Raw genomic sequence first — 26,646 nt, 5'->3', positions numbered from 1 at the left:
GCTGTGTAGCAAATTTCTTTCAAATTTAGCAACTTTTAAAGGAACAGACATTTGTTATCACACAGTGGTTTCTGAGAGTTAGAAGTGGATAGGCTTAGCTGGGTGGTTCTGGCTCAGAGTTTCATGAGATTGTAGTGAAAAGGTTGGCCAGCACTGCAGTCATCTGAAGATTTGACTGGGGCTAGACATGTGTTTCCAAGATGGCTTACTTATTGTAGCTCTTGGCAGGATGCTTCAGTTACTCACCAAGTCAGAATCTGTGTATCCTCATGACATAGCAGCTATTTCCCCTCAGAGCAAGTGGCAGAAGAAGCCACAAAGTCATTTTATGACCTAAATATACTTATTTTTTCTTCTTCCTACGTTTTCATGTAGCAGGTAAGTTTTTCCTATTTTCTTTTTTCATTTATTCCCTGTTACACAATAATTACTTCAGATTTTGTTCACTTAAGGCCCATCAAAATGCCACAACGAATTCTGGCTTTAATTTCTTTTTCCATTTAATTCCTATAGATGTATTTTTTTCCTTCCTGCTTATGGCTTTATTCTAGGTGGTGGGATATAGAATGCTTGTATAAAAAAAATAGAATGCTCGTATAAAGAGTGTGTATCTGAGTCAAAGGTCACAATTTAGATCTTGGTCTTGCTACCTGTATTATGATTTTAAGTAATATCTTTGAGCCTTGGTTCCCTAACTACGTAAAAAGGTTAGATTTTACCATGAAGGTGTTCTGAAGTGCAAAAGAATTTCTGGTAGAGTCCTGTGAACTTTCTGAAGAATCCATGTTATTTGAATGCTTGCTTTATCCATTTTGTTGTACAGTGGTGTTTTTGAGAGCAGAAACAGTTTTAGCTCATTTAGATCTTTATAGTGTCTAAATACAGTACCTTGGGTATGGTGAGTAATTAATTATTAGCATTAAATTGAAATAACAATACAATTTATATAAATAAAGGGAACTATAAACTGAAGGCCAGGATTTAGTGCCTTTGGTTGGATCATTGTATTTGATATTGCTAAGTTTAGTCATTGGGTCAGTGTACTCCAGTAAAGCCAGTGAGATCCTATGCAAAATTTTATGTGATTTCTCTGAGAAGATGTTGACAACTTCTAGCAGATTTTCAAAGGAATTTGGTCTAAGAGCTACTAGTTTGGGGGCACCTGGCTGGTCAGCTGGTAGAGTATATGATTTTTGATCTCAGGGTCATGAGTTCAAGCCTCATGTTAGGAGTAGAGTTTACCTTAAAAAACAAAAAGAACAAGGGGCACCTGGTTGGCTCAGTTGGTTAAAAGTCTGACTTGGTTTCTCCTCAGGTCATGATTTCAGGGTTGTGGCATCGAGCCCTGTATGGGGCTCAGCACTAAGTATGGAGTCTGCATGATATTCTCTCTCTCCTTCTCTGTCCCTCCCGTGGCTTGCGCACGTGTGCCCTCTTCTCTCTCATATAAATGATTAAGTAAAACCTTAGAATAAAACAAAAACTACCAATTTAGAGGAGATCCAGAGATACATAATAATTGTTTATTAACTAACTGATTGTGGACAATTCTACCAACAAAAATGATAGGACAATTCTGAAATTGTTAATGTCTGTAAAAAACATTTTTTAAATGAGTGTGAGTATGGAAAGTCTGAAATGGATAGTCACCAGAGGTTTTTTTTCCCCCTAAATAATTGTTAAGAAGCGTTTACTGTATAAAAATGCATAACATTTTATCAAAGTTAAATGGAAATTTTGAAGTTAAGGAGGGAGAAGGTATAGGGAGAATAGTGGTTTAAGACTGTGATTTGAGTCAGAATGTGTGGTTTGAATTCTGGTTTTCACTTAAACTGGGTGACTATGGGACAGTTATTTATTTACCATCTTACTGTTCAGGTTTCTCTTCTGTAAAAAAGGGACAATAATAGTTAACTATCCTATAAGATTGTTAAGGGGATTACATGTAGAGTATTTGGCACACAGTCTATTTTAAATGTTTACTGTGTGATAGGTATTTAGCCCACGGGTATACATAGAATCCCTCTGTTATGTGCCAGGTGGTATTCTAGGTACAGGGTACAGAGTAGTGAGTAAAACAAAGCCCCCTGACCTCATGAGTTGGGGAGACAAATTGCACAAATGAGCTAGAAATAGCCGGTAATGATCTTTTGTTGTAATGAAGCAGTATCAGATCTGAATGCCAAAAAGTACTAGACCAACTGGTAATTGTGTGGCAAGTATCTGTAAATGAGTGCCACAGAGACTTGCAAAAGGATATGCCAGGCCAAATATTTCATTGCAAAATCTACATTTTAATCAGCTTTCCTTTAACATATATAATCTATTCAGTGGTCGACCTAAAAGGTCACATAATAGTTTTTAATATATAAGTGAGCTACTGACCTATTAGTAAAACTCTTCGGAGTTTATTTTCTAGTACTGGTAATGGACTTGCAGTGATCTACTCACATGTCGAGTTCATTTTTATGACTGTTAGCATGCATTTGTGCAAATCACGGTTATGTTGGTCTTGGAACTAAATGGACAATTTTGGGCATCAGAGGAGATCAGAGGGATGTATGGATGTTTAAAAAAAATCACATTTTGAGCATTTACTCTGATGCTTAATTTGGTGCTCTTTTGGGCAGTCCCGGTAGCGCAGCGGTTTAGCACCGCCTGCAGCCCAGGGTGTGATCCTGGAGACCTGGGATCGAGTCCCACGTCAGGCTCTCTGTGTGGTGCCTGCTTCTCCCTCTGCCTGTGTCTCTGCCTCTCTCTCTCTCTGTCTCTATGAATAAATAAAATAAAATCTTTAAAAAAAAATTTGGTGCTCTTTCTACTGATAAGAAAGAAATGTGATGATGCCTCCTCAGTTTTATTTTTATTTTTTAAATAGGCTCCATGCCCAATGTGGGGCTTGAACCTCACTACCGTGAGATGAAGAGTCGCATGCTCTACAGACTGAGCCAGCCACGTGCCCTCAGATACTTCGTTTTTAATGACAAGACTAAAAAAGATGGTTCCGTTGTTTTCTAGTTTTTCTGTAAAGTGTTTGTGACACAGTATATTACATTAAAATAAAAACTGGCAAATATTGTAGTCAGTGGTTAAAATTTTGGTGGGAGGGTACTGGATTTTAGTGTTAGGTGAGTGATGGGAAATTTTTAGAAAGTCTAAATGAAGCATAGGAAAGAGCCTACCATATTCAGGAGACTTCTTTCTAGGTCAGAGGATTCACATTGGAACTGGAAAATAAGAATGGCTAAAGTGGGATTTCTTATGCCAACACAAATGTAGGCATTTTGTCAGTGTGGATTTGTGAATCAGATTCTTTTGCTGCTCCCCAACTTCTGTCTTTGTAACTCCTAATCACATTCAGGTTTTATCAAACATTTTCACGGGCTGACTATTCCTGATTCTTTGTTGAGGCACATTGCTAGCACTCCCAAGTTTTTTGTTGCCCTTGTTACAGTTTGAGTATTTACTGTTTCTCTTTCCTGCTAGAATATATGCTCCTTGAGAATAGGAATCCTGTCTCTTTTGATCATTGTTCTATCCACAGCACCTGGCACAGTGCTTGATACTTATTTTAGGGATTCTTTTTTCTTTTAACATTTTTTCAGTAATCTCTACACCCAGTGTGGGTTTCAGATTTACAACCCCAAGATCAAGATTGCATTCTCTACCTACAGAGCCAACCAGGCACCCCTTAGGTATTCTTAAATGTATTTTGGATGAATGATGAATCTCCTGTGTTATAGGAAAACGTGGCAAAGGTAGAGAGGAAATTATGGGAGCTGCGAGACCAATTAGGAAGTGGTAGGAATAGTACAGGTGTGAAATGAAGAGACTAGAGCTAGGGTAGAAGTTGGGGAAAAAGTCATGCTTGGGAAACTAAATCAAAGGAAAGAAAAACTAATTTCCTGGATAGCTTATAAGAAAAATATTATGTTATTATTTTTGAGTAAAATGTTTTTTTTCTTGAGGATTTCATTGGAACAATAGCTTGCTTATTTTTCCAGACACATCCATCACTGAAATAACTCAAGGAAAAGTTGGGTAGTGAAGGAGCATGAACCTTAACTTAGGAGTTACAATTTACTTCTCAAAATTTGCTTCCTTACCTGTAAAATAGGATATTTTAGTATTGTGATTAAATGAGATGGAATATGTAGAGGGCCTAGGGTTGTATTTATTTATTTAAAAATATATTTGTTTATTTATTTATTTGACAGAGATAGAGTCAGAGAGCACAAATAGGGGGAATGCAGAGGGAGAGGGAGAAGCAGGCTTCCTGCTGAGCAGGGAGCCCAGTGTTGGGCTGGATCCTGAACCCTTGAGATATGACCTGAGCTGAAGGCAGACGCTTAACCTGCTAAGCCTCCCAGGCTTCCCCCAGGGCTATATTTAATTCATAGAGTCATTTATGCTTCCATTCTCATGCATATAGATGTGGAAGGAAAACTTGGGTGAGAATGAATGATATTGTAGTACTGGCTTTACTGGAGACGGCTTGCAAATCATTTTATTTCTCTGAACTTCAGATTAGTTTTTTTTTTTCTTAAAAGTGAGAATTTAAATGATACAATTTGGAGCTCAAATGTGATGATTCTGAAGTAGACTTGGCAAATGCTTTCTATTTTATCCTTTCGATTTTATCCTTTCGACAAACCCAGAGTATTGCAAGCATGGCTTTGTTATAGCCAGGATCTCAAACATAGTTTAGATAGGTTCTTCTGCTTTCAAAAATCACCATAATTTATGGTATTGTATTAAAATACCTGTTTGTGGGATCCCTGGGTGGCGCAGCGGTTTGGCGCCTGCCTTTGGCCCAGGGCGCGATCCTGGAGACCCAGGATCAAATCCCACATCGGGCTCCCGGTGCATGGAGCCTGCTTCTCCCTCTGCCTGTGTCTCTGCCTCTCTCTCTCTCTCTCTCTCTGTGACTATCATGAATAAATAAATAAAATCTTTAAAAAAAAAATACCCGTTTGTGTTTGTTTTTTCTAGGCTATAACATTTGTAAGGATTAAAGTCTGGTTTTATTTATTTATTTATTTAAATATTTTATTTATTTATTCATGAGAGGCAGAGAGGTAGAGACACAGGCAGAGGGAGAAGCAGGCTCCATGCAGGGAGCCCGATGCGGACTCGATCCTGGGTCTCCAGGATCACGCCCTGGGCCAAAGGTGGCACCAAACTGCTGAGCCACTTGGGCTGCCCTCCGTTTATTTTTTATACTTGCATTGCTTACCAGCTGTATTCACCTATTGCACTGCCTATGTTCAGAATTCAATAATTTGTTGAATTCAGCTGAATGTAGATGTACCTGATACATATTTCTTCTTTCTCACTATCATGACTGTATGAAACAAGGAGAACCATTCTGTGCCTCATACATTCCCTCAATTCTTCTTCTTCTTTTTTTTTTTTTCCGTGTATTTACTCATTTAAGTAATCTCTATACCCAATGTGGGGCTCAGACTCACAACCTCCAGGATCAAGAGTCTTGTGTTCTTGTAACAGAGCCACTGGGTACCCCTTCTCCCAATTCTTTTTAACAGCATAGTTAGAAACAGTATTTGAAAAAAGTTGTGGTTTTTGAGTAATTTAAAAAGCAGACATCCCCAACTAATATTTTGTTTCCGAACAAAGAAATAAATTTACATACTATTTTAGGTGAAAACTATTGTGTGTGCTTTGCTTATGAATCTGAGACTCATGAGCTTATTGGAAGGATTTTATGAAGTTCAATTCATTGCATCCTCACAAACAACTGATGAAGCGAGGAAAGCAGACATTAGAACTTACCCAGAGTTGCATAGCTCCTGGAGAATGTAGGCAGTCCTGGCGGATGTGCTTTAAGCTCTTATGCTGCCTGTATGACTCTTGTAACCAGCCTTGACTGGGGGAGTTTAATTAAAATAGTATTAAGTCAGTGGCTAGTTTAAATTTCAGCCTCTCTTACAAAGAATAACTTAGGAGCTTGAATTCATTTACATTTCTGGGCCTGATTTTCATTGGTAATTATAATATAGCCTAGATTCCTTTGAAGGCTATGAAGTATAAAAGTTGATTTTTAAGTGTTGTAGTTACTCAGTCTTCCGGGGAATAGAGTCTTTAGTAGCATTTTCTTTCTTTCTTTTTTTTTTTTTTCTTTTAAAGATTTTTTTATTCATGAGAGAGACATAGAGAGAGGCAGAGACATAGGCAGAGGGAGAAGCAGGCTCCATGCAGGGAGCCTGCTGTGGGACTCTATCCCAGGACTCCAGGATCACGCCCTGAGCCAAAGGCAGATGCTCCATCGCTGAGCCACCCAGGCGTCCCTGCTATTTTATTTCTAAATTATAAAATTTTTGTCATTACTTTTTATAAGTATTTGTCAAAGTACCAAGAATGGATGAGTCAGCAGTAGATTTTTTAGTGCTTTACATTTATGTTGACAGTCATTTGAACATGTCTTTTGAGGTGTTTAGGAGTTCTGTAGGCATTTTTGCCAGAAATGTGTGTATGAAATCGTCTGATAAAATTATTTTTATGCTTTTACACCAACTTAAAAAAAAACAAATGTGATTGCTTCTGTATAAAATGAGTGTTATTCTTCATAGCAGATTTTTTTTACATAACTTTCTTGGCATATAGGCATTTTCCTGGAAATCTTTTTGAAGGTAAAAGATTAAAAAAAAGGTAAAAGCTAACTCCTTATATAATGTAATTACATTGAAATAGAATGTTTTTAGTATTACAGTCTTTTTGAACGTAATTGCTTGCTGAGCTGGTCTTAAACTGCGAGAAAAATGTGGGTGGAGTAATCTTAAAGAGCAATAGACTAGAAATGAGAAGCAAATTTCAAATGATGTGCATGTAAGAATGCAGCCTACTTGTTTTCCATAGGCTATATTTCATCATTGTTGCATAAAGTCCCTTTTGACCAATTTAGTGAATGCTGCTGGGTCTTGGGGAAAAAATCTTTTGTTTTTATTCAGAGAAATAATTGTAGGGATGGAAAGTAGTCTTTTTCTTGATTAGAAAAACCCATTTTAGCTTTTTAAATTACAGTGATAATAGCTTGTAATTACAGTAACAATAGTAATAATAATATCTTGGTTTTGGCTAATGATTTTTAGTGTGCCTCCAATTAATTTTTATGATTATTTCAGTATGACAAAGCCATATATTTTACTTGCCTTAAAAATGCTACTTAAATTTGTCACTAAAAGTATGTGAGCATTTACTGTGTGCAAGGCACTATACTGCTTAGGTTTAGGAGTTTACTCTAAATGAGAGGCTTACAGGTGATTCATAGTACAATCAATCAGATCAGAAGGAAGCAGAATTCTTTCTACCTTAGGGGAGTAGGGAAGGCCTTAAGAATATGTGACTTGAGATATATAATGCATGTAATCAAACAAGCACTTTGGGCAGCCCGGGTGGCTCCGCAGTTTAGTGCCGCCTTCAGCCCGGGGCGTGATCCTGGAGACCGGGGATCGAGTCCCACGTCAGGCTCCCTGCATGGAGCCTGCTTCTCCCTCTGCCTGTGTCTCTGCCTTTCTCTCTCTCTCTGTCTCTCATGAATAAATAAATAAAATCTTAAAAAAAAAATAAAATAAGGACTTTTACTTTTTTTTTTCATTTTTAACTTGTTTTTTCTAATTGCTTCTGAGTTTAAAGACCTAAAAGCCTGCAATACCATAGCAGTTTGGAAGGCAAAACCAGGTGGCCTTACTGAAATCTGATGTGATCTAAATTCTTTAATCCCATTTAAAATCAGTTTCATCATTTACTATTTGTTCTTGATAAAGAAAAGCCAAAGTCTCTGCCCCTTTATCCCTAGACAAATGAATATTTGGAGTTGGATTTTATGTTGACATTGTAGGCTTCTATCTGTTTTAGTGGCTTAAGTTCTAAATTTGGGACAAGTTCTACTTGAGGATAGTGTTGCTTTCTATGACCTTGAATTATTTTTTTATAAAGCTAATTGGCTTGTAGGAATTTTTTTTTTTTTTTTTTTTTAAAGAAAGAGGAGGGGCAGAGGGAAGGGGAGAGGGAGAATCTTAAGATCCATATCCAGCATGGAACCAGATGCCAAGCTTGATCTCACAAGCCTTAGATTGTAACCTGAGCTGAAATCAAGAGTGGAACGCTTAACTGAGCCACCCAGGCACCCCAGGAAACTTGTTAGCAAAACTATCTATCTGCCTAAAAACACTTGATCTTAGCCAAAAGGCTGAGAAGTGATTCTGTCTGCCTAAATTAATCAAATTATATATGAATGTTAAATATCTTTTGTGTTATGAATGTTATAGATGTACAAAAACAAAGAAACAACTTTTTGTATGTGCACACCAAGTGAACCTGTCAGTTACTTTGACGTGATACAGGCTGTATTTCAGTATTTCTCAAATCTGATTTGCTCAAATATTTCCTATGTATAAATGTGTCTGCTGAGTTGTTTGGCATTTGTGTTTTGTATTTGTGTGACTTTGGGCAAGTCATATAATTTCTATATTTCAGTCTCTTTTATCTGTTAAGATGAGGGTACTGATAGTACCTACCTCATGTGGTTTAATCAACTTTTTTGATTAAATGAGTTAATACATGTCAAGCATGCTTTCAGTTACTATGGCTGCATGACAACCAACTCCAACATTAATGGTTTTATTTTTTTTATTTTTTTATTTTTTACATTAATGGTTTTAAACAATTATTTTGCTTACAGATCTAAGATCTGAGCAGGGCTGGGTAGGGGTAGGTCATTCTTGCTCCATTTAGTGTCAGTTTAGAACTACAAGTGAACAGTTTAGAAAAGGTTAGGGACTCTCATCACCAGAAAACTCCCTTAACCACTCACAGGTCTGTCACATGCGTGGTGCCTGGACTATGAAAACTGATACAGCTAAGACTCCCTGGCATCTTTCTCTAGCTCTGTGTACTTTTCACAAGATCTTTTCTGCATGGTAGCTAGGGAAGTTTCTGAAGCTGTGGTAGTTCTGGTTTTTCCTTGGTAGTCCTGGTCTCCCAAGCTGTGTGTCCCAAAGTTAGGTTGAAGCTGTGCTATTGCCTTTTATGACCTCGTCTTGTAAATCTAGCAGTGTCACTTTTGCAGTAGTTTCAGGCTTGTTGAGATTCAAGGGGATAGTAATAATGACCCTCCAGCACCTTGATGCCCTCTTGTAAGAAAAAGATGTGGGACAGTGTATATGGTGTAGCTATTTTTGGGAAATACATTCAGTAAGTGTTAGCTGTTATGATAAAAAATAGGAGCTGAGGTTTAGAGTATCTTACTTTTGTGATGCAAATTTTGTTAAGTTACATGATACTTTTATTTTTTTCCTTGAGAGAAAGCCATAAAATATAACAGGTAGGCAGTTTATAATTTTCTTGAAGTGCCTGTTTCTTGTAACTGGTTTAGTTTTGGCTTTCAGTCCCATTGTCAATGTCTAAAATAAGGAGCAGGGCACAAAATTACAGTCCAGTCCAACAAATGGAGGTGAGGAACAGTAGAGTTTCACTCTTAAAGTTGTATATTATCCATATAATATCAGGTATACAGCTTCACACTTTTCAAGAATACAGGCTTGTCTGAAATGCTTGGCACTCTTTTGAGTTTTAGCCTTATTATAATTTTGATTATAAGTATGGGAGAGACATAGAGTAATCATTCTAGTAGTGAGTGTCAATTTCAGGGATAAGAATATCATCTGTTAACCAAATAACAACTTACCTGTTTTGTGATTAGATTAGGAATCCCTGATGTGTGGGTATAATGTTGTTTACCTACAATTTGATAAATACTTTGAAACTAAGTGCAGTATACTTATTTCTGTGAAAAGCTATTACCAGTTACAGAGTTAATAAGCTAAGTGTATAATGCTTGCTCTGACCCTGTTAAATGTAACATAAATGAGTAGAATTTGTGTTTGCTTTTGTCTCATACCACTTTCTTCAGTACATGTGGAGGACCATGTTCCATTCTTTAAAAATAAGAATTATAGAATTATTTGTTTTATAGTAAGCCAGATAGAAGCTTATGAACCTAAGACTTTATAAAGATGATATGGTTTTCATTGAAGGAAAAAAATAAAACATCTTGGATTCTTCAGAGATTAAGGAGGTTCTTTTGTGGAACCTCAATCAGTAACTTCCAAATCCTGAAGGAAGTGGTTAGATCATCCTCTTTTTCCTACTATATTCTTTTCATTTTTAAGATTTTATTTTTGAGTAATCTCTGCACTCAAGGTGGAGCTTGAATTTGCATCTCCAGGTCAAGAGTTGCACGATCCACGGACTGAACCAGTCAGACGCCCCTTCCAACTACATTGTTGTTGTTGTTTTTTTTTAAGATTTTATTTATTTATTTATTCACGAGAGACACAGAGAGAGGAAGAGAGAGAAGCAGGCTTCATGCAGGGAGTCCGATGCAGGACTTGATCCTGAGACTCCAGGATCACATGCTGGGCGGAAGGCAGGTGCTCAACTACTGAGCCACCCATGCATCCCCTAACTACATCTTTAAGTTTATGGCACTTTTTATCCTTTCTGTCACTTACTTCATAATACAGCTCCATGTTTTCTAACTTTTTTTTGGTTTGTTTCTAACTTTTTAATGTAAAACTATTCTCCATTTCACAGCTAGTAGTTTAACAATTTTGAGGTCTGTTCTTGAGGAAATAAAGAATCTAAAAACAATTTTCATTTTTTTCCCCAAATGAATTTTTGTGCAGAACCCCAGTCCCTAAGACATATTAAAATGATATTTTATTAGTACTTACTTTTTATAAGTTCAAAAGTTTTGCATTAATTTATAAATTGAATCAGAACAGTAAAACTTTTAAGTGAATTTAAATTTGAAGTAGGGGGCAGCCCGGATGGCCCAGCGGTTTAGCGCCGCCTTCAGCCCAGGGCCTGATCCTGGAGACTTGGGATCAAGTCCCACGCCAGGCTCCCTGCATGGAGCCTGCTTCTCCCTCTGCCTGTTTCTCTCCCTCTCTCTCTCTCTCTGTCTCTCATGAATAAATAAACAAAATCTTTAAAAAAAGAATAAATTTGAAGTAGGATTTGTGAACAAGTTTTTTTTTTTTTTTCCCTTCTCTAAAAATTTCATTTATTTGAGAAAGAGAAGAGCACAAGTGGGGGGATGGGGCATAGGGAGAGGGTGAAGCAGACTCCCTGCTGAGCAAGGAGCCCAATGCCAGACTCAGTCCTGGGACCCTGCGATCATGACCTGAGCCAAAGGCAGATGCTCAACCGACTGAGCCACTCAGGCGCCCAGTTTATGTCAGTTTTAGTATTCAAACAAAATTTCCTTGTTCTATTTTGGCAGCTTAGTCTTGAAAATTTGACTTGCAGATATGGGCACCTTGTTTTTCAGTCTTCATAGACTACATTTTGTTCTCCTGATAGCTATGAAAGAGGATTACTAGGATGGAAATTTGTTTGAAAAATACCAATGATACTTAAAGATCTTAATTGTGTTTATATCACAAATGCACAAGTCACTAGAACCTCAAACTTCAGCAGTAAAACTTTTTTTTTTTAAAGATTTTATTTATTTAATCATAGGAGACACAGAGAAGCAGAAAAAAATAGGCAGAAGGAGAGAAGTAGGCTCCCTGCAGGGAGCTTGATATGAAACTTGATCCCTGGACCCTGGGATCACGACCTGAACCAAAGGCAGACGCTCAACCACTGAACCACCCAGGTGCCCTCTTAGTATTGTTTTATGTTAGCCCTATAATTTGTTATCAGCGCCCTAGGAGAGGAGAGCATGTAGCAAGTAACTGCAAGTCTTGAAAGGTGTTTAATGGGGAAAGCATAAGGGAGGGCGTGTTTTGCAGATCTAATATTTATTTGTTTATTTGTTTGTTTATTTATTTAAAAAAAGATTTTATTTATTCATGAGAGACATGGAGAGAGGGAGAAGCAGACTCCATGTAGGGAGCCCGATGTGGGACTCGATCCTGGGACTCTCTGGGATCATGCCCTGAGCCAAAGGCAGACACTCAACCGCTGAGCCACTCAGGCATCCCTTGCACATCTAATTTTATATAAATAGACACGTGGAGGCCTAAATCAGATTCTGCAACTTTGCTAATCAGTGACATAGGAAATTCTGATATTTAAAATTTTTTGAGGGATGCCTGGGTGGCTCGGTGGTTAAGTGCCTGCTTTTGGCTCAGGGCGTGATCCTGGAGTCCCACATCAGGCTCCCTGTGTGGGACCTGCTTCCCCCTCTGCCTGTGTCTCTGCCTCTTTCTCTGTGTCTCTCAAGAATAAATTAATAAAATTAAAAAAAAATTCTTAAAAATTTTGTGAGTGACAAGAGTATAAATTAAACTTGAATTCAGATTATATACACATATACCTTCAGGCCCCTATTCTCAGTGCTCATTTACAGTTAGACATTTTGGGCACCTGGATGGCTCAGCAAGTGAGCATCTGCCTTCAGCTCAGGGTGTGATCCCGCGGTCCTGGGACTGAGTCCCACATTGGGCTCCCTGCATGGAGCCTGCTTCTCCCTTTGCCTCTGTCTCTGCCTCCCTCTCTGTGTGTCTCTCATGAATAAATAAATAAAATCTTAAAAAAAATAAAGTTAGACATTTCAGTAACCTAGAAATTAAGGAGAAGAAAAGTATCCATAGCTACCAAGGAAAATCCACAGTACAAATGAATTTCCTTGTAAGTAACTGAAAAGAAGATTCCTGATAAGGCTTCTGTTCATTGGACCTCAGATTCAATGTCAAATTCAGCAATACATTTCAAATAAAATAAAAATGTTCCAGCTCAGAAACATGCTCTTTCCAATCTGTTTTATTTTTTATTTTTATTTTTAAAGTATTTTGTTTATTTATTCATGAGAGGCAGAGACAGGCAGAGGGAGAAGCAGGCTCCATGCTGCGGGGTGGGGTGGGGTGGGGGGCCTGGGATCACGACCTGAGCCAAAGGCAGATGCTCAACCACCGAGCCACCCAGGCATCCTACATTTTGCTTTTAAAAACTCTTTGCTTTCTTAAATACTGAATATAACTTAGATCTCAGTAAAGCTGTTAAGTTTATGTGAGTTATATTTATCACTATTCTAGGAATGGAAATTAAGACCAAGAACTTTAGAAGTATTAATTTACAAATAAGCCAATTATATGTAACACTATTTTCTGTCTTTTTTTATTTTAAGTGGGCTCCAGTGCCCATGACCCTGAGATTAAGGGTCACATGCTTGGTACACCTGAGCCAGCCAGGCACCTCTAAACAGGATTTTTCTTAATGTTTAGAATAACATTTCCAGTTAAAAAAAATTGAAAAGTGATGTTTTATATTTAATGTCTTTAAAGATTTTTTTTTAAGATTTTATTTATTTTTTCATGAGAGACACAGAGAGAGAGAGAAAGAGAGAGAGATAGAAAGAGAGAGAGAGAGGCAGAGTCACAGGCAGAGGGAGAAGTAGACTCCATGCAGGGAGCCCGATGTGGGACTCGATCCCGGGTCTTCAGGATCACACCCTGGGCCGAAGATGGCGCTGAACCGCTGAGCCACCCGGGCTGCCCTAATGTCTTTAATACCTGTCTTAACAGCTAGTTTTCCATTTCTAATTCTGCAGTCTGTTGCAATGAATTGTTTGGTTGAACCATGTGAAGACTATCTGGCCTCATACAGATACTTAGTTGGAAAAAGGAGTGTTTTATTTTTTTTTAAGTTTTCATTTATTTACTCATGAGAGAGAGAGAAAGGCAGAGACATAGGCAGAGGGAGAAGCAGGCTTCACGCAGGGAGCCCCATGTGGGACTCGATCCTGGGATCCCGGGATCATTCCCTGAGCCGAAGGCAGATGCTGAACTGCTGAGCCACGCAGGCGTTCCAGAAAAAGGAGTATTTTAATAGCCTTTTTAGGTTAATTGTGTAACTATTTGATAATAATACCCAAACTTGACAAAGAATAGTTTTTTTAATAGTGTTTGCAATGTGGAATCTAAACCGTATCAGTGAACTTTTCTTATTCTGTTACATGAAGATCATGGTCTTGTCCTCTATGATGATGTTACATGAAGATCATGGTCTTGTCCTCTATGATGATAATACAGCATCCATGGATTGCTTCCTCTTTTCCTGTATCTTGTCATTTAGCAAGCTGCTCTTTACTTTTCAGTGTTGGCAACCCTGTCGGCTCTTGTCACATCCACCACACAGATGTTTTGCTTGACAGTAATCTGAGTTCTCAAAGAAGGTTCTGTTCTTATATGTATGAGTGAGTTGGCCCTTGAATTCTTAAGAGGAAGTCATTTTCATAAAATCTATGTACTTTAGATGTTGGGGTAGAAAAGTCTGGTGTGTCAGGTAGTTTCTTAACAAGAGGAAAATGACCCATGGAAAAGAGGGAAAATGGAATGTTATGTTGAAAATGTCTCCTGTACTCTCCTAAATATTGCATTTGAATTTCTAACAACATGTATTTTTTTTTAAATTTAAGAATTTTCTGTTGTCACTGGGAGTGCGCGCGTGTGTGTCTATGAATGTGTTTTGTGTGTGTGCTTTTTATCATTTTGCGATATGAGATACTTCTTAGATAGTCTAATCAGTCTTACTTGGGTAATAAAAGATCTTCTTAGAGTCTTGCTACTAACATCATTGTAGCAGTAGTATCAACAAGTAGGTATTTTTAAAATAAGTATCTCAGGTCCTACCCCCTACTCCAAATCTCCCAAATCAGTATCTGCACTTAGTAAGATTCCAGGTGATTCATATAACATTGAGAAGTAGTGCTTACATTATTGTAGTTATCTGAATAGTAAGAGTGCTTTGTCTGGCTTCTGTTTTTGTCCAAATACTAGGCTGCTTTTGTTCACATTTTACAGAATCAATAGGTGTTCACTGGGAAGACCTAATTGAGTGAAAAATTTTTTTTTTTTTTAAAGCAGTTCTTTTTTTTTTTAATTTTAATTTATTTATTTATGATAGTCACAGAGAGAGAGAGAGGCAGAGACACAGGCAGAGGGAGAAGCAGGCTCCATGCACCGGGAGCCCGATGTGGGATTCGATCCCGGGTCTCCAGGATCGCACCCTGGGCCAAAGGCAGGCGCCATACCGCTGCACCACCCAGGGATCCCGAGTGAAAAATTTTAACACGTATGATCCTAGGAATATTACAGGATCAAGTGGAATGTCCCTTTCTAGTTCAGATCATCTTGTTATCTTCCTGTTATAGGAAGAAGGAGGAGGGCACTGCTTTCTTACGAGATCTATAGCTAGCTCAGTGTCCTGTCAAAATAAAAATTAGCTACACCTTGTCTCCTGTGCTCTTCTGCATCAGAACTGTTGTTTTTTGTCTTTATCAGTCTTAGGAATGGAAGGAACCATGGATTACAAATGTGTCTGGGGCCAGAGGGAGCCTGGGGATGTAGGATTTGGGCACTTTTTAGAAGTTGGAGGAACCTAAGAGGGTCTATATGTGACAGGGCTCCAGTTGGCCCTGCTAGGGAATGGGAGGCTCTTTGGATACACACATCTGCAAAGGTCTCTTGAGTCTTCTAGGTCATGGGACCAATGTCTTAGTCTTCTTTCACCATATTTGCAGCTTAGTTGCCAATGATCGACAATTCATGTTCTTAATATCAGCATTGTGCTTTCTTTTTATGAGGATCTGTATTTACCTGAAGTACTGTGTTTCAAGTGTGCTTATTAGTGTTTAAGGGTATTTGGACTTACAAGGTTCCCCTTCTGTAGTAAAATTAATAAGCAAAAGTACATTAAGCATTGTGTATAACAATTGCTAGTTTATGTTTTATTTTTTTAAAGATTTTATTTATTTATTCATGAGAGACACAGAGAGGGAGAGGCAGAGACAGGGGCAGAGGGAGAAGCAGGGTCCATGCAGGGAGCCCGATGTGGGACTCGATCTCGGGTCTCCAGGATCAGGCCCTGGGCTGAAGGCGGCGCTAAACTGCTGAGCCACCCGGGCTGCCCCCAATTGCTAGTTTATATACAATTGTGTATATTGCTAGTTGGATCTATTACAAGTAGAAGTCTCTTGACCTTTACTTTGTCTAAGGAGAAAATTAGTTTCATTTTCAACTAATTTTGGACTTACTACCTGTAGCAATACAGGTATCCTATTAAAAATTAAATGAAAGATGTATATAGTGAATGTTTCTCTCCTACTGACCCTCTGTTCCTCCATCCAAAAAAACATGGACAGTGTTTTGTGTATCTTTCAAAAGAAGCTTTTTCTTTAGACGATAGTTGTGTCTATATTGTCTCTCTCCCTGATCTAGGTATGGAAATTGGAGCATTACTACCCTGCATTTGTGTGTGTATATGTTTTTTTTTTTTTTTTTTTAATACTTTGCTGTACCTTAGAGATTGTATCACAATAGGTCATTGAGATTTATCTCTTTTCCTAAGATCTGGGGACCCTGGGATCATGCTCCGAACCGAAAGCACACGCTCAACCACTGAGCCACCCAGGCATCCTCTAAGATTGTTTATAATTTGAATGTGGTTGGTTGTTCACTTAAAACTTAAAATTTTATTTGCCTTTAGAGTTAATTGGTATAGTTTACAAAAGTATGAGATTTATAGTTAAAATGTTTTAAAATATATGAAACAAGGGATAAGGAAAATAGATAACCAACCATTTCATGGTTAAGGGCCTCATGAAACTTGGAATTTCTAAGGCTCAAATGAAAATATGCATTTCAGTATAGAAAAACTGCCATACTCACAATTTATTCCTGCCAAAATAAATATGAATAAATATTCAGCGATTCAAGAGCTGATTTGCATTTGAGAGTTCAATGGAAATTACAAAAGAAAAAAAAATGTCTACATCCAGTGTAGGGCTTGAAGTAACAACCCTGAGATCAAGAATTTCATGCCCAGGCAGCCTGGGTGGCTCAGCGGTTTAGTGCTGCCTTCAGCCTGGGGTGTGATCCTTGAGACCTGGGATGGAGTCCCACGTCAGGCTCTCTGCATGGAGCCTGCTTCTCCCTTTGCCTGTGTCTCTGCCTCTCTTTGTCTCTCTCTGTCTCTCATGAATAAATAAAATCTTTAAGAAAAAAAAAAAAAGGAATTTGGGCAGCCCCGGTGGCACAGCAGTTTAGCGCCACCTGCAGCCCAGGGTGTGATCCTGGAGACCTGGGATCGAGTCCCACGTCAGGCTTCCTGCATGAAGCCTGCTTCTGCCTCTGCCTGTGTTTCTGTCTCTCTTTCTCTCTCTGAATAAATAAAATCTTTTTTTTTTTAAAGGAATTTCATGCTCTACTGAATGAGCCAACCAGGTGCCCCAAGTTTACAAAGTTTTAGTTTATTTTATTTTTTACTTTTGAAAGATTTATTTATTCATCAGAGACATAGGCAGAGGGAGAGAGGCAGGCTTCCCAAAGGGAGCCTGATATGGGACTCAATCCCAGGACCCCAGGATCATGACCTGAGCCCAAAGCAGATGCTCAACCACTGAGTCACCCAGTTGCCCCAAAGCTTTAGAGTTTTTTTTTTTTTTTTTTTTTTTAAGATTTTATTTATTCATGAGAGACCCGGGGTGGGGGCAGAGACACAGGCAGAGGGAGAAGCAGGCTCCATGCAGGGAGCCTGATGTGGGACTCGATCCCCGGTCTCTAGGATCATGCCCTGGGCTGAAGGCGGTGCTAACCCACTGAGTCACCCGGGCTGCCCCACAGAGTTTAAATTTAGAACTTACATGTTGACTGGTAGCCAGATAAACTTATGTGAATATTCTTTAAAGGAAAATCTTAGACATTTTTTATGTCTAAAATATCACATGAAAACATTTTTGCTAGTTTTTTAAAATATGTGCTTTGGATGTTAGAACTCAAATCATTATTAAGCATACTTAATAAGTGGGGGAGGGAAAAACAAAACACTTAATAAGTTAAAGATTTTTTTAAAAGATTTTATTTGTTAGAGAGCATGAGAGAGCACAAGCAGGAGGAGTGGCAGAGGGAGAGGGAGAAGCAGACTCCCCGTGGAGCAGAAAACCCAATGTGGAGCTCGATCCCAGAACCTTGGGATCATGACCTGAGCCCAAAGCAAATGCTTAACTGACTGAGCCACCCAGACACCCCAATAAGTTAAAATTTATTTTGGCTTTTATGTATGAGCAAATAAGGTTGTGGTTATAGGTAAATGTTCTTATTTTTAGAAGCTATATGCTGAAATAATTGTGGTTGAAGTATCATGTTTGCAATTTGCAGATAATTGAGAAAAACAAATTACAACAAATAGGACAAAATGTAAATTGTTAAGCTTTCTGTAATAAAAGCTTGGGAGTAGGGAAGCATATTTCTTAAAAGTTAATACAGTTTTCAAAAATTACTTAAATTGTAAACAGATACATTGCTTTTGACGGATTTAGCCTGCAAACATTCTTGTTGTTGACTGTTAACCCCTCCGTGGTTGAAGCTACTTCCCTGTAATTTCTGTATTGGGAAGATACTGAAAAGAATTTTTTTAATGAATTGTTTTTGATTAAAAAAAATTAGGATGACCTGAGCTAAGTTGGACACTTAACCAATTGAGCCAACCAGACACCTCTAAAGATTTTATTTTTAAGTAATCTCTACACCCAGTGTGGGGCTGTAACCTACAACCGGGAGGTCAAGTCACATACTCTACTAACTGAGCCAGCAAGGTGCCCCTAAATGAATTACTTTGAAAAGGAAAAGTGTGTTACATTTTACTAAGATTTGAAATTTTGAGCATTCAGAATTACTTCTATTTCTATTAATATATAATTTTCTTAATAAAAGGATAACTAATATATAATAATTTGTTTAGTAAATAAAAAAAATAAAAAGAGTTGATTGATTGGCTTTTCAGACCTCTTTTGTGGATTGTGAGTTTAAAAAAGTTGAGGGCCAGAAAAAGATATTTTATTTGGACTTAGCAAAATCAGGAAAACTTTATTGTACTGTTTTGTCTGTTCTGTTTTTTTATTTAGAAGGGAAAATACACAGTTTCCCAAACTTACTTGAGGTAGAAAGAGGTAGGATAAGACAAGAAGTTGTAGCCTCAGATTAGTGAATAGAAGAAAAGATTTGGATTAACAAGTGATTTATACTGTAAAGGTACTCTTGATTCTGAATTATTTATAGCTGGAAACTGTTACTCCGTTGGTTTATTGTGCTGCTTAGAACTATGGAAGGGATGAAATGTGTTGAGCTGTGTGTGTGTGTTTGTGTTTGGTTTGTTTTCTGTAGATTGTAGCATTGGGGAGTTCATGTCTGCCAAAGTTGCTTAAATTATCTCTTCCCTGTTTTGAGGCTTTTCCCTTGATTTGCACTTTATTGCCAACAATCATCTCAAAACCATGTTGTTTTCTAATAGAAAATATGGTCAGTATGCTTTATATGGAGCATAATGTCAAGTAGTAATCTTAATTGAATATTTATAAGATCATATTCATGTTAGTGAATTTCTAGGAATAACACAGCCTTTTTTCTTCTTTTGTAGCATAAGCAGTACTATAATGGATGTAGACAGCACAATTTCCAGTGGGCGTTCAACTCCAGCAATGATGAATGGACAAGGAAGCACTACTTCTTCAAGCAAAAATATTGCCTATAATTGTTGTTGGGACCAGTGCCAGGCTTGCTTCAACTCTAGCCCAGACCTGGCCGATCACATCCGTTCCATACATGTAGATGGTCAGCGAGGAGGGGTTGGTTTTGTCATTTCTTTTTTTCACTCCCTGTTTTCATTAGTTTTATTAATTTATTCATGCTAGTTAGGCTTTCTTTCTCAAAGTAATTTGGGATTGTTTTTACACAGGCTCTATTTTTTAAAAAGCTTTTGTATTTATTTCCCACATACTTGATGGAATTAAATAGAACATATTGTGTGTTGGATTTTAATTTGCTTTTAGAAGAAATTAGACTTCCTAAAATATAGTGGGAATATAATAAATGAATACAGCCTATTCCAAGTTTGTGATGTTTTGAGTTGAGGACAGCTAGGATTTCTCTTGTTTAGAGTGGTCTTAAATTATCCCTGATGGTGAAATTAACTGGAGAGATTGTTGGTACCAGGATTAATATATACAGTTCTGTGAAATGACAGCTTGTACTCATTATTTGTGAAAGTGAATTGATCACCTTTTCCCAGGTCTTAACAGAGCTGGCTTAGACAGAAAGTTATGATTAGTGAGTATTGACCTATATCCTTTTGGGAATACATTTTAATGTGTCAGTTTATATAATTTTTATTGGATAGTGAATTAAGAGCTAAGTAGATTAGGTGAGTCAGTGTAATGGATCAAAGTATTATAAGGTTATAATTTTTTTCGACTTCACTAGGTTTGTCTTGAATAGTTACCACGTTAGTGCATTTTCCAGAAATTAACGTCACATTGTAAGTACACATAATTCTTAGGCCACATATTTCCTATCAGCCTGCCACCACTATTGAGATAAACTGATACTAAAATGGTTAAGATCATTATGGTTTAAGTGAGTGGGTAACTGTTTCCAAGGTTGCATTGATATTTAGGTTGCATTATTGATCTTCTTTAAAAAACAAAACAAAACACGCAGCCATATAAACACCTCTAATATTTTAACTAGTGTTATTTGTGCATTGAAGTTTCTTTTTAGAAAACTTTGCCATTGTCACAATATGTTGTAATGTGTCAGCAATCTTTTGATTACTTAAATTTGGTAAGATTTGACTTACTAGATTTGATTTTGACGACAGATGGTGTATTAATGAACTTTGCCCATCATATGTTATTTTTACCTCCTAACCCAGCCCTGCTCAATGGTTAGGTTACTTTTGTAATAGTCTTTTCCCTTACCACATGTATCAGATTTTGTGTGAACTATCTTAACCAAGTCGGTTTCCTAGTTATCACAGAGTTGCCTTTTGTGAGGCAGTGCTTGATGTCACTAGGTATGTATCACTAAGATAGCCTTTTGAGCCATGGCATGATGCTTTTTTAGTCCCTTGATTTAGCTGTATATAGGGTCATGAACTGTATAGATTATTGGGCATCTCTGGTAGGCGTTAGAGAATTTCATATTTCTAAGCGTTGGATCCTACATGTTGAGGAGTACACAGCCTTATGAGAATGTTTTCAGCCCTTTAAGGATCTGTAGAAAAAAATGGAGGTACAGACTGAATGTATCCTGTAATCACTGCTGCTATGTTTACCTTATAGATATCAAAGAGCTAGGCATGAAGTCTTGGTATTTTTACAATAAGTATAAACTTGCTGATATGAACCTGTCCCCCTCATGTCATTTCTTGCTTTATACTTATTCATAAAATTATTTTATTATGAATAGTAAGATTGTCTAGCTAATTTTAAGATTAATGCTGTTTTGACCACAGAAAGAAGGCCTGATCTTTGAAGGACATTAGTTGCTGAACTACAAATGTTAAAGAATCAGAGGAATGGAGAAAATACATTCAGATTTTTTTTACATACCAGTCATTGGTATATAGACTAAGCTTTCAGAACGAAAGTATGAATGAAACTCTGAAAACTATACACGGCTATGTAACAGGAAATCTTGATCTGGTTTTGTGCTTAAAATAGAGTGGGTGTTGTTTGGACATTTTTTTTTTTTAATGGCCTCTTTAAAGAAAATTTTAAAAAAATTGTAAATGTTTTTAAGTGTACAGTTCAGTGGCATTAAGTACATTCACATTGTTGTACAACTATCATCTGTGTCCATCTCTAGAATTTTTTCAATATCTCTAAACTGAAATCTGCCCATTCAACAATAACTTCCTAATTCTCCCCAGCACCTAGTAAGACTATTCTACTTTCTGTTTTCGTAACTTTGACTGTTGTAGATATCTCATATATGTGGAAAACAGCTAATTTCAAGACCATTTTTTAAAGATTTCTTTTATCTCTTCTTCTTAAGATTTCTTCTTATTACTTCTACCCCAAGTGTTAAACTGTCTTGATGGAACAGAAACAAATGAGGAAAATATTGGTACCTCTAGAGGATTTTATGCTTCTTCCTTTTTTTTTTTTTTTTTTTTTTAATTTATGATAGTCACAGAGAGAGAGAGAGAGAGAGAGAGAGAGAGAGAGAGGCAGAGACATAGGCAGAGGAAGAAGCAGGCTCCAGGCTCCATGCACCGGGAACCTGATGTGGGATTCGATCCCGGGTCTCCAGGATCACGTCCTGGGCCAAAGGCAGGCGCCAAACCGCTGCGCCACCCAGGGATCCCGGATTTTATGCTTCTTAAAGCATATTATTAAAAGATGACAGTTTTATTGGAGCAGTAAGTTAGTAAGATCTAAATACTATATTAATTCCTGTTCTTATTCTCATCCCACTATGATAGTCACAGTGGGAAAACAAAACCATCATGTAACAGCTTAGAAAAACTTCTTTCCCCCTCTTTAAGCTTTTTATGTTGCCATGTCACATGGACTATAATTACATTTAGAGGCTGAAATTGGATAGGTTACCTTTTTCTGACCTTTTTATGTATTAAAATGGGTAGAATCTTCTATTTCAAAATTTAAACTAACCATTTAAGTACCAATTGTGAATGTAACTTTTACTTTTTTAAAGATTTATTTGGGGGGGGAGGGGCACAGAAAGAGGAAGAGAGTCTCAAGCTGACTCCGTGCTGAGCACAGAGCCTGATGAGGGCCTTGATCTCACCACCCTGAGATCATGACCTGAGCCAAAACCAGGAGTCAGACACTTTTAACCGATTATGCCACCCAGGTACCCCTGAATGTACCTTTTTAAAGAAGACTCCTGAAAGTGTTTTCTACTATTTAAAAATATAAGGAGAAAGAAGCAAAAAAATTTTTTTAACCTTTTTTGTTAGGTATAGTAGAATTGTGTTCTTGGGTCCATACTTGCATGCATGACTGGATTTCAAAACCTAGGCTGAGCTATTTTACTAATCAAATCTCAAATCCCCGTGTCCTCTTAATTTACACTGAGGACTTGGTAGGCAGGAAACTTCGTCTTGTAGGATTTCAGTGGTTCAGTAACAATCCATTAGTGTTCTGTTCTTTCTGTTTTAACTATTTCTCACTTTAAAAACAGTTGTCAGAAAAAAATGTGTTTCTTGATGCAGGAATTATTATTTTTTTTTTTTAAAGATTTTATTTATTTATTCATGATAGTCACACAGAGAGAGACAGAGAGGCAGAGACACAGGCAGAGGGAGAAGCAGGCTCCATGCACCGGGAGCCCGATGTGGGATTCGATCCCGGGTCTCCAGGATCACGCCCCGGGCCAAAGGCAGGCGCCAAACCGCTGCGCCACCCAGGGATCCCTTGATGCAGGAATTATTTTGCACATGTCATTTTATTAAGTTCATTTTTATATATATTCTATGGTGTTTGAGGGCAGAGGGCCCAAGGAAGATTTGGGGAGAGGGCTGATATTCAAAGACTTGAATGAAGTCACTTACTTTTATATGCCATATAAAATGACATTTGTAGACACTCAGGGTTAAATTGGAATGTTACTAGAAAGTGAAATCAGTCTTAGGAGGTCACACTAAGGCTGTTTTGTTTTGTTTTTTAAGATTTTATTCATCTCTTAGCATGAGTGGGGTGAGGAGTAGAGGCAGAAGCAGACTCCCAGCTGAGCAGGGAATCTGATACAGGGCTTGGTCCCAGGACTCCAGGATTATGACCTGAGCCAAAGGCAGACACTTAACTCACTGAGCCACCCAGGTGCCCCTCACATTGAGTTTTGATTGCCTATCTGGTATCTCCTGAACACAACATGAAATTGGTTATATATTTTGTAATAAAGGAGAAATGCTTAATTCATGTAATTTGAGTGTTCTATTAAATATTTTTGTTCTCTGTTTTAGTAAATATGCTTTAACAGAAAATTGAAAATACTCAATGTGACTCAGAATAGTAGGATACAGAATTATAACTGTCATTTTATGTCTTAGAAGAGCAAACTGATTTGAGACAAAATAATTACATATTAAAATGTTTTGTTCAAACATTTTGTAAAAGAGTGAGATGGTTTTTTTTCTAAGAAATATTAAAGCTTAAGGGATCATCCAACACCTTCTTGAATTTAGATGGTGTATCTCTTGCTTTATATAAAATCTTTTTGTATGATTTTAATTCATACAAAAATTCTTTGGTAAAACCAGCCCCTTTCCCCATGCCTACTTGTAAATTATGTTGCCTACTAGCTCTACTTAGAATATACTTGGTGATTTTAATTTACCTTACTACTAACTGAATTTTCCTTATACATACTTAGATTTTGTCAAGTTTGCAGTAGATTTTACAATTTACTTAAAATTTTGTTGGATTCATTTGTATACTTCCAAGAGTGAGATGTTAGTAACTAGATAGGGAGACTTACACTGGCCTTGGTTCCCAGGGTTGTATCAGTCTTTTTCATTTGGGGCATTTTGGAGGACTTCCCTTAAAATAAAATTGACCTATTCTGACAGTAATGAGAAAGGTTTTCTATAGGGCTTCTCGATTGAAAGCCCAAACTTCCTTGTACATTGAAATTTAGACCGCTACATCTTTGTAAGTTAGATTGTTACACATTTAAAGATTCTTTTAATAACTACATCTTCCCTCCTCTCTCTTTTCTTTAAGACAGACGGGCAGAAAAATTTGGTGGCAGTTAATTTTGAGAAGGGACCTCCAATTATTAACATAAACCCAATTTTTCTGTTAAATAGTCCTACTGAGAGAATATATCATCTTGCATTTCATCATATTTTGGAGTTAGCAAATGTGTGCTCACAGTGTTTGATGAAAAAGGAAATAAAGGCTTAGATAAGTATCTTCCATGATTACATCACTGCAAAGTGTGAAAGCTCTGGGTTAGAGTTCAGATCATTTACTTTCGTGCTATTTCTATACTTTTTTTTTAAGGTTTTATTTATTTATGAGAGAGCACATAAGCAGGAGGAGGAGGGAGGATGGAGAGGAAAGTGAGAATCTCTCAAATAGATTCTGCACAGAGCTCTACCCCCAGACTCGATCTTAGCACCCTGAGGTCATGAACAGACACTTAACTGACTAAGCCACCCAGGCACCCCTAATTTTGTTACCTCTAATTACAAATCTAATATAAATCTATCACGAGAGGGTACACTATGAACCTCTGTGCCTCAGCATTCTGATTAGTATTGCTAAAGCTTAATTCATTTTAAGATAATATAGAGGAATGACAGATTTTATTTATTTTTTTATATTTATTCATGAGTGACACAGAGGCAGAAACACAGGCAGAGGGAGAAGCAGGCTCCTTGCAGGGAGCTGGATGTGGGACTCGAGCTCAGAACTCTGGGATCACGCCCTGGCCGAAGGCAGTGCTAAACTGCTGAGCTACACAGACGTCCCGACAGATTTTATTCTTGAATAATTCCTTTCACATTTGGATTGGATTCCAGTGGTGTTTGGTCAGTTTTCAGGGTTAATTTTTATAATGAGACAGTTTCTAAAAATTGGGTATGAAAACAATTTTTCACATATTGTGCCTCTAAAAACTCTCAAGTTTGAAGATGATCCTTTTGCCAGAGTTTGAACTCTTTTTTATCAAGTGTCTTTTTAACATAGATTAGGAAAATAAATTCAGCTTTTAAACAGTTTTGTGGTTTTTGTGGATCCTTGGTGTGGAGTTCTGGTGCCTCTTTTATCCTTGTGCAAGGTTAGTGCTTCCTCTTCCCCTGCCCTTGCCGTTGGGAATTATTTTCCAAATATTTCACTCCATTATAGCTGAACATAGTTAGCTTCAGTCTCTTTACACTTACTTCATTTCCTATAAAATTCATTAGGTTGAAAGTTACGGTTTTTCTTTGAACCTGAAGGTGTTGCTCTAATAGTGTTACTAGACATTATTCCATCTAGAGTCTAGACCGTACCTACTCATAGTGAAGGCTATTATCCAGTGAAATTACAGTGTGCCATTATCTCCATATTCATATTTATTCCTAGGAAAAAAATTAAAAGTCAGAGATTGTTGTTTTCTCTCAAATACAATGGTTGGCTAATGTTAGGTAGGGGCAGTGTTGGAGTATTTACCTTAATTGTTTCTTTGAGAATAATTCACAGATGTTATTTAAGAGTTAAGACAGCTGTGCTCGCTTCGGCAGCACATATACTAAAAAAAGAGTTAAGACAGCAGAACTCTTCACTGTTATAGAAATTATTACATGAATGACGTTAATTTTGTTTCCAGTTACTTTTTAAGGCTTTTTTTTTTTTTTTTAATGTGGTATGGCTTGTTGAGGAAATTTTATTTTTATTTTTTTTAGGAAATTTTAAATCAACCTCTGATTCCCGAGAATTGAATATTTAAGACTCAGAGTCTAGTAGTCTTTTTTTTTTTTTTTAAGATTTATTTATTTATTCATGATAGAGAGAGAGAGAGGCAGAGACACAGGAGGAGGGAGAAGCAGGCTCCATGCCGGGAGCCCGGTGTGGGACTCGATCCCGGGACTCCAGGATCGCGCCCTGGGCCAAAGGCAGGCGCTAAACCGCTGAGCCACCTGGGGATCCCAGAGTCTAGTAGTCTTGAGTCAGGAAATAGATAGCACTAATCATTTGTATGTGATTTTTAAACATTACTGAACTAATTTCCACAACATAACATGAGTACATGAGTAGTTTTAAGAACTTTCTTTTCTTTTCTTTTTTTTTTTTTTGCATTTATTTTAAAAATAGCTTTTAATTCTGGTAAC

General features: G+C 37.4%; 1 protein-coding gene across 10 annotated transcripts in view; it reads left to right on the top strand.

Annotated features, from left to right (window-relative positions):
* AEBP2 (AE binding protein 2) overlaps nucleotides 1-26,646 on the top strand; it is a 206,190-nt gene that overhangs the window by 5,360 nt on the left and 174,184 nt on the right. For all 10 annotated transcript variants that reach the window (XR_004809846.2, XM_049102612.1, XM_049102614.1 and 7 more), the window contains exon 2: nucleotides 19,444-19,651. Coding sequence is in view for 9 of the 10 variants with exons in the window: in XM_049102612.1 (XP_048958569.1) it covers nucleotides 19,444-19,651 (208 nt within the window). In the remaining variant the exon portion in view is untranslated. The remainder of the gene's footprint in view (nucleotides 1-19,443; nucleotides 19,652-26,646) is intronic.

Source organism: Canis lupus, chromosome 27, assembly GCF_003254725.2.
Source record: "Canis lupus dingo isolate Sandy chromosome 27, ASM325472v2, whole genome shotgun sequence".
Lineage (NCBI taxonomy): Eukaryota > Metazoa > Chordata > Mammalia > Carnivora > Canidae > Canis > Canis lupus.
The sequence above is the reverse complement of the archived record's forward strand: the minus strand, read 5'-3'. Positions and strand labels throughout refer to the sequence as shown.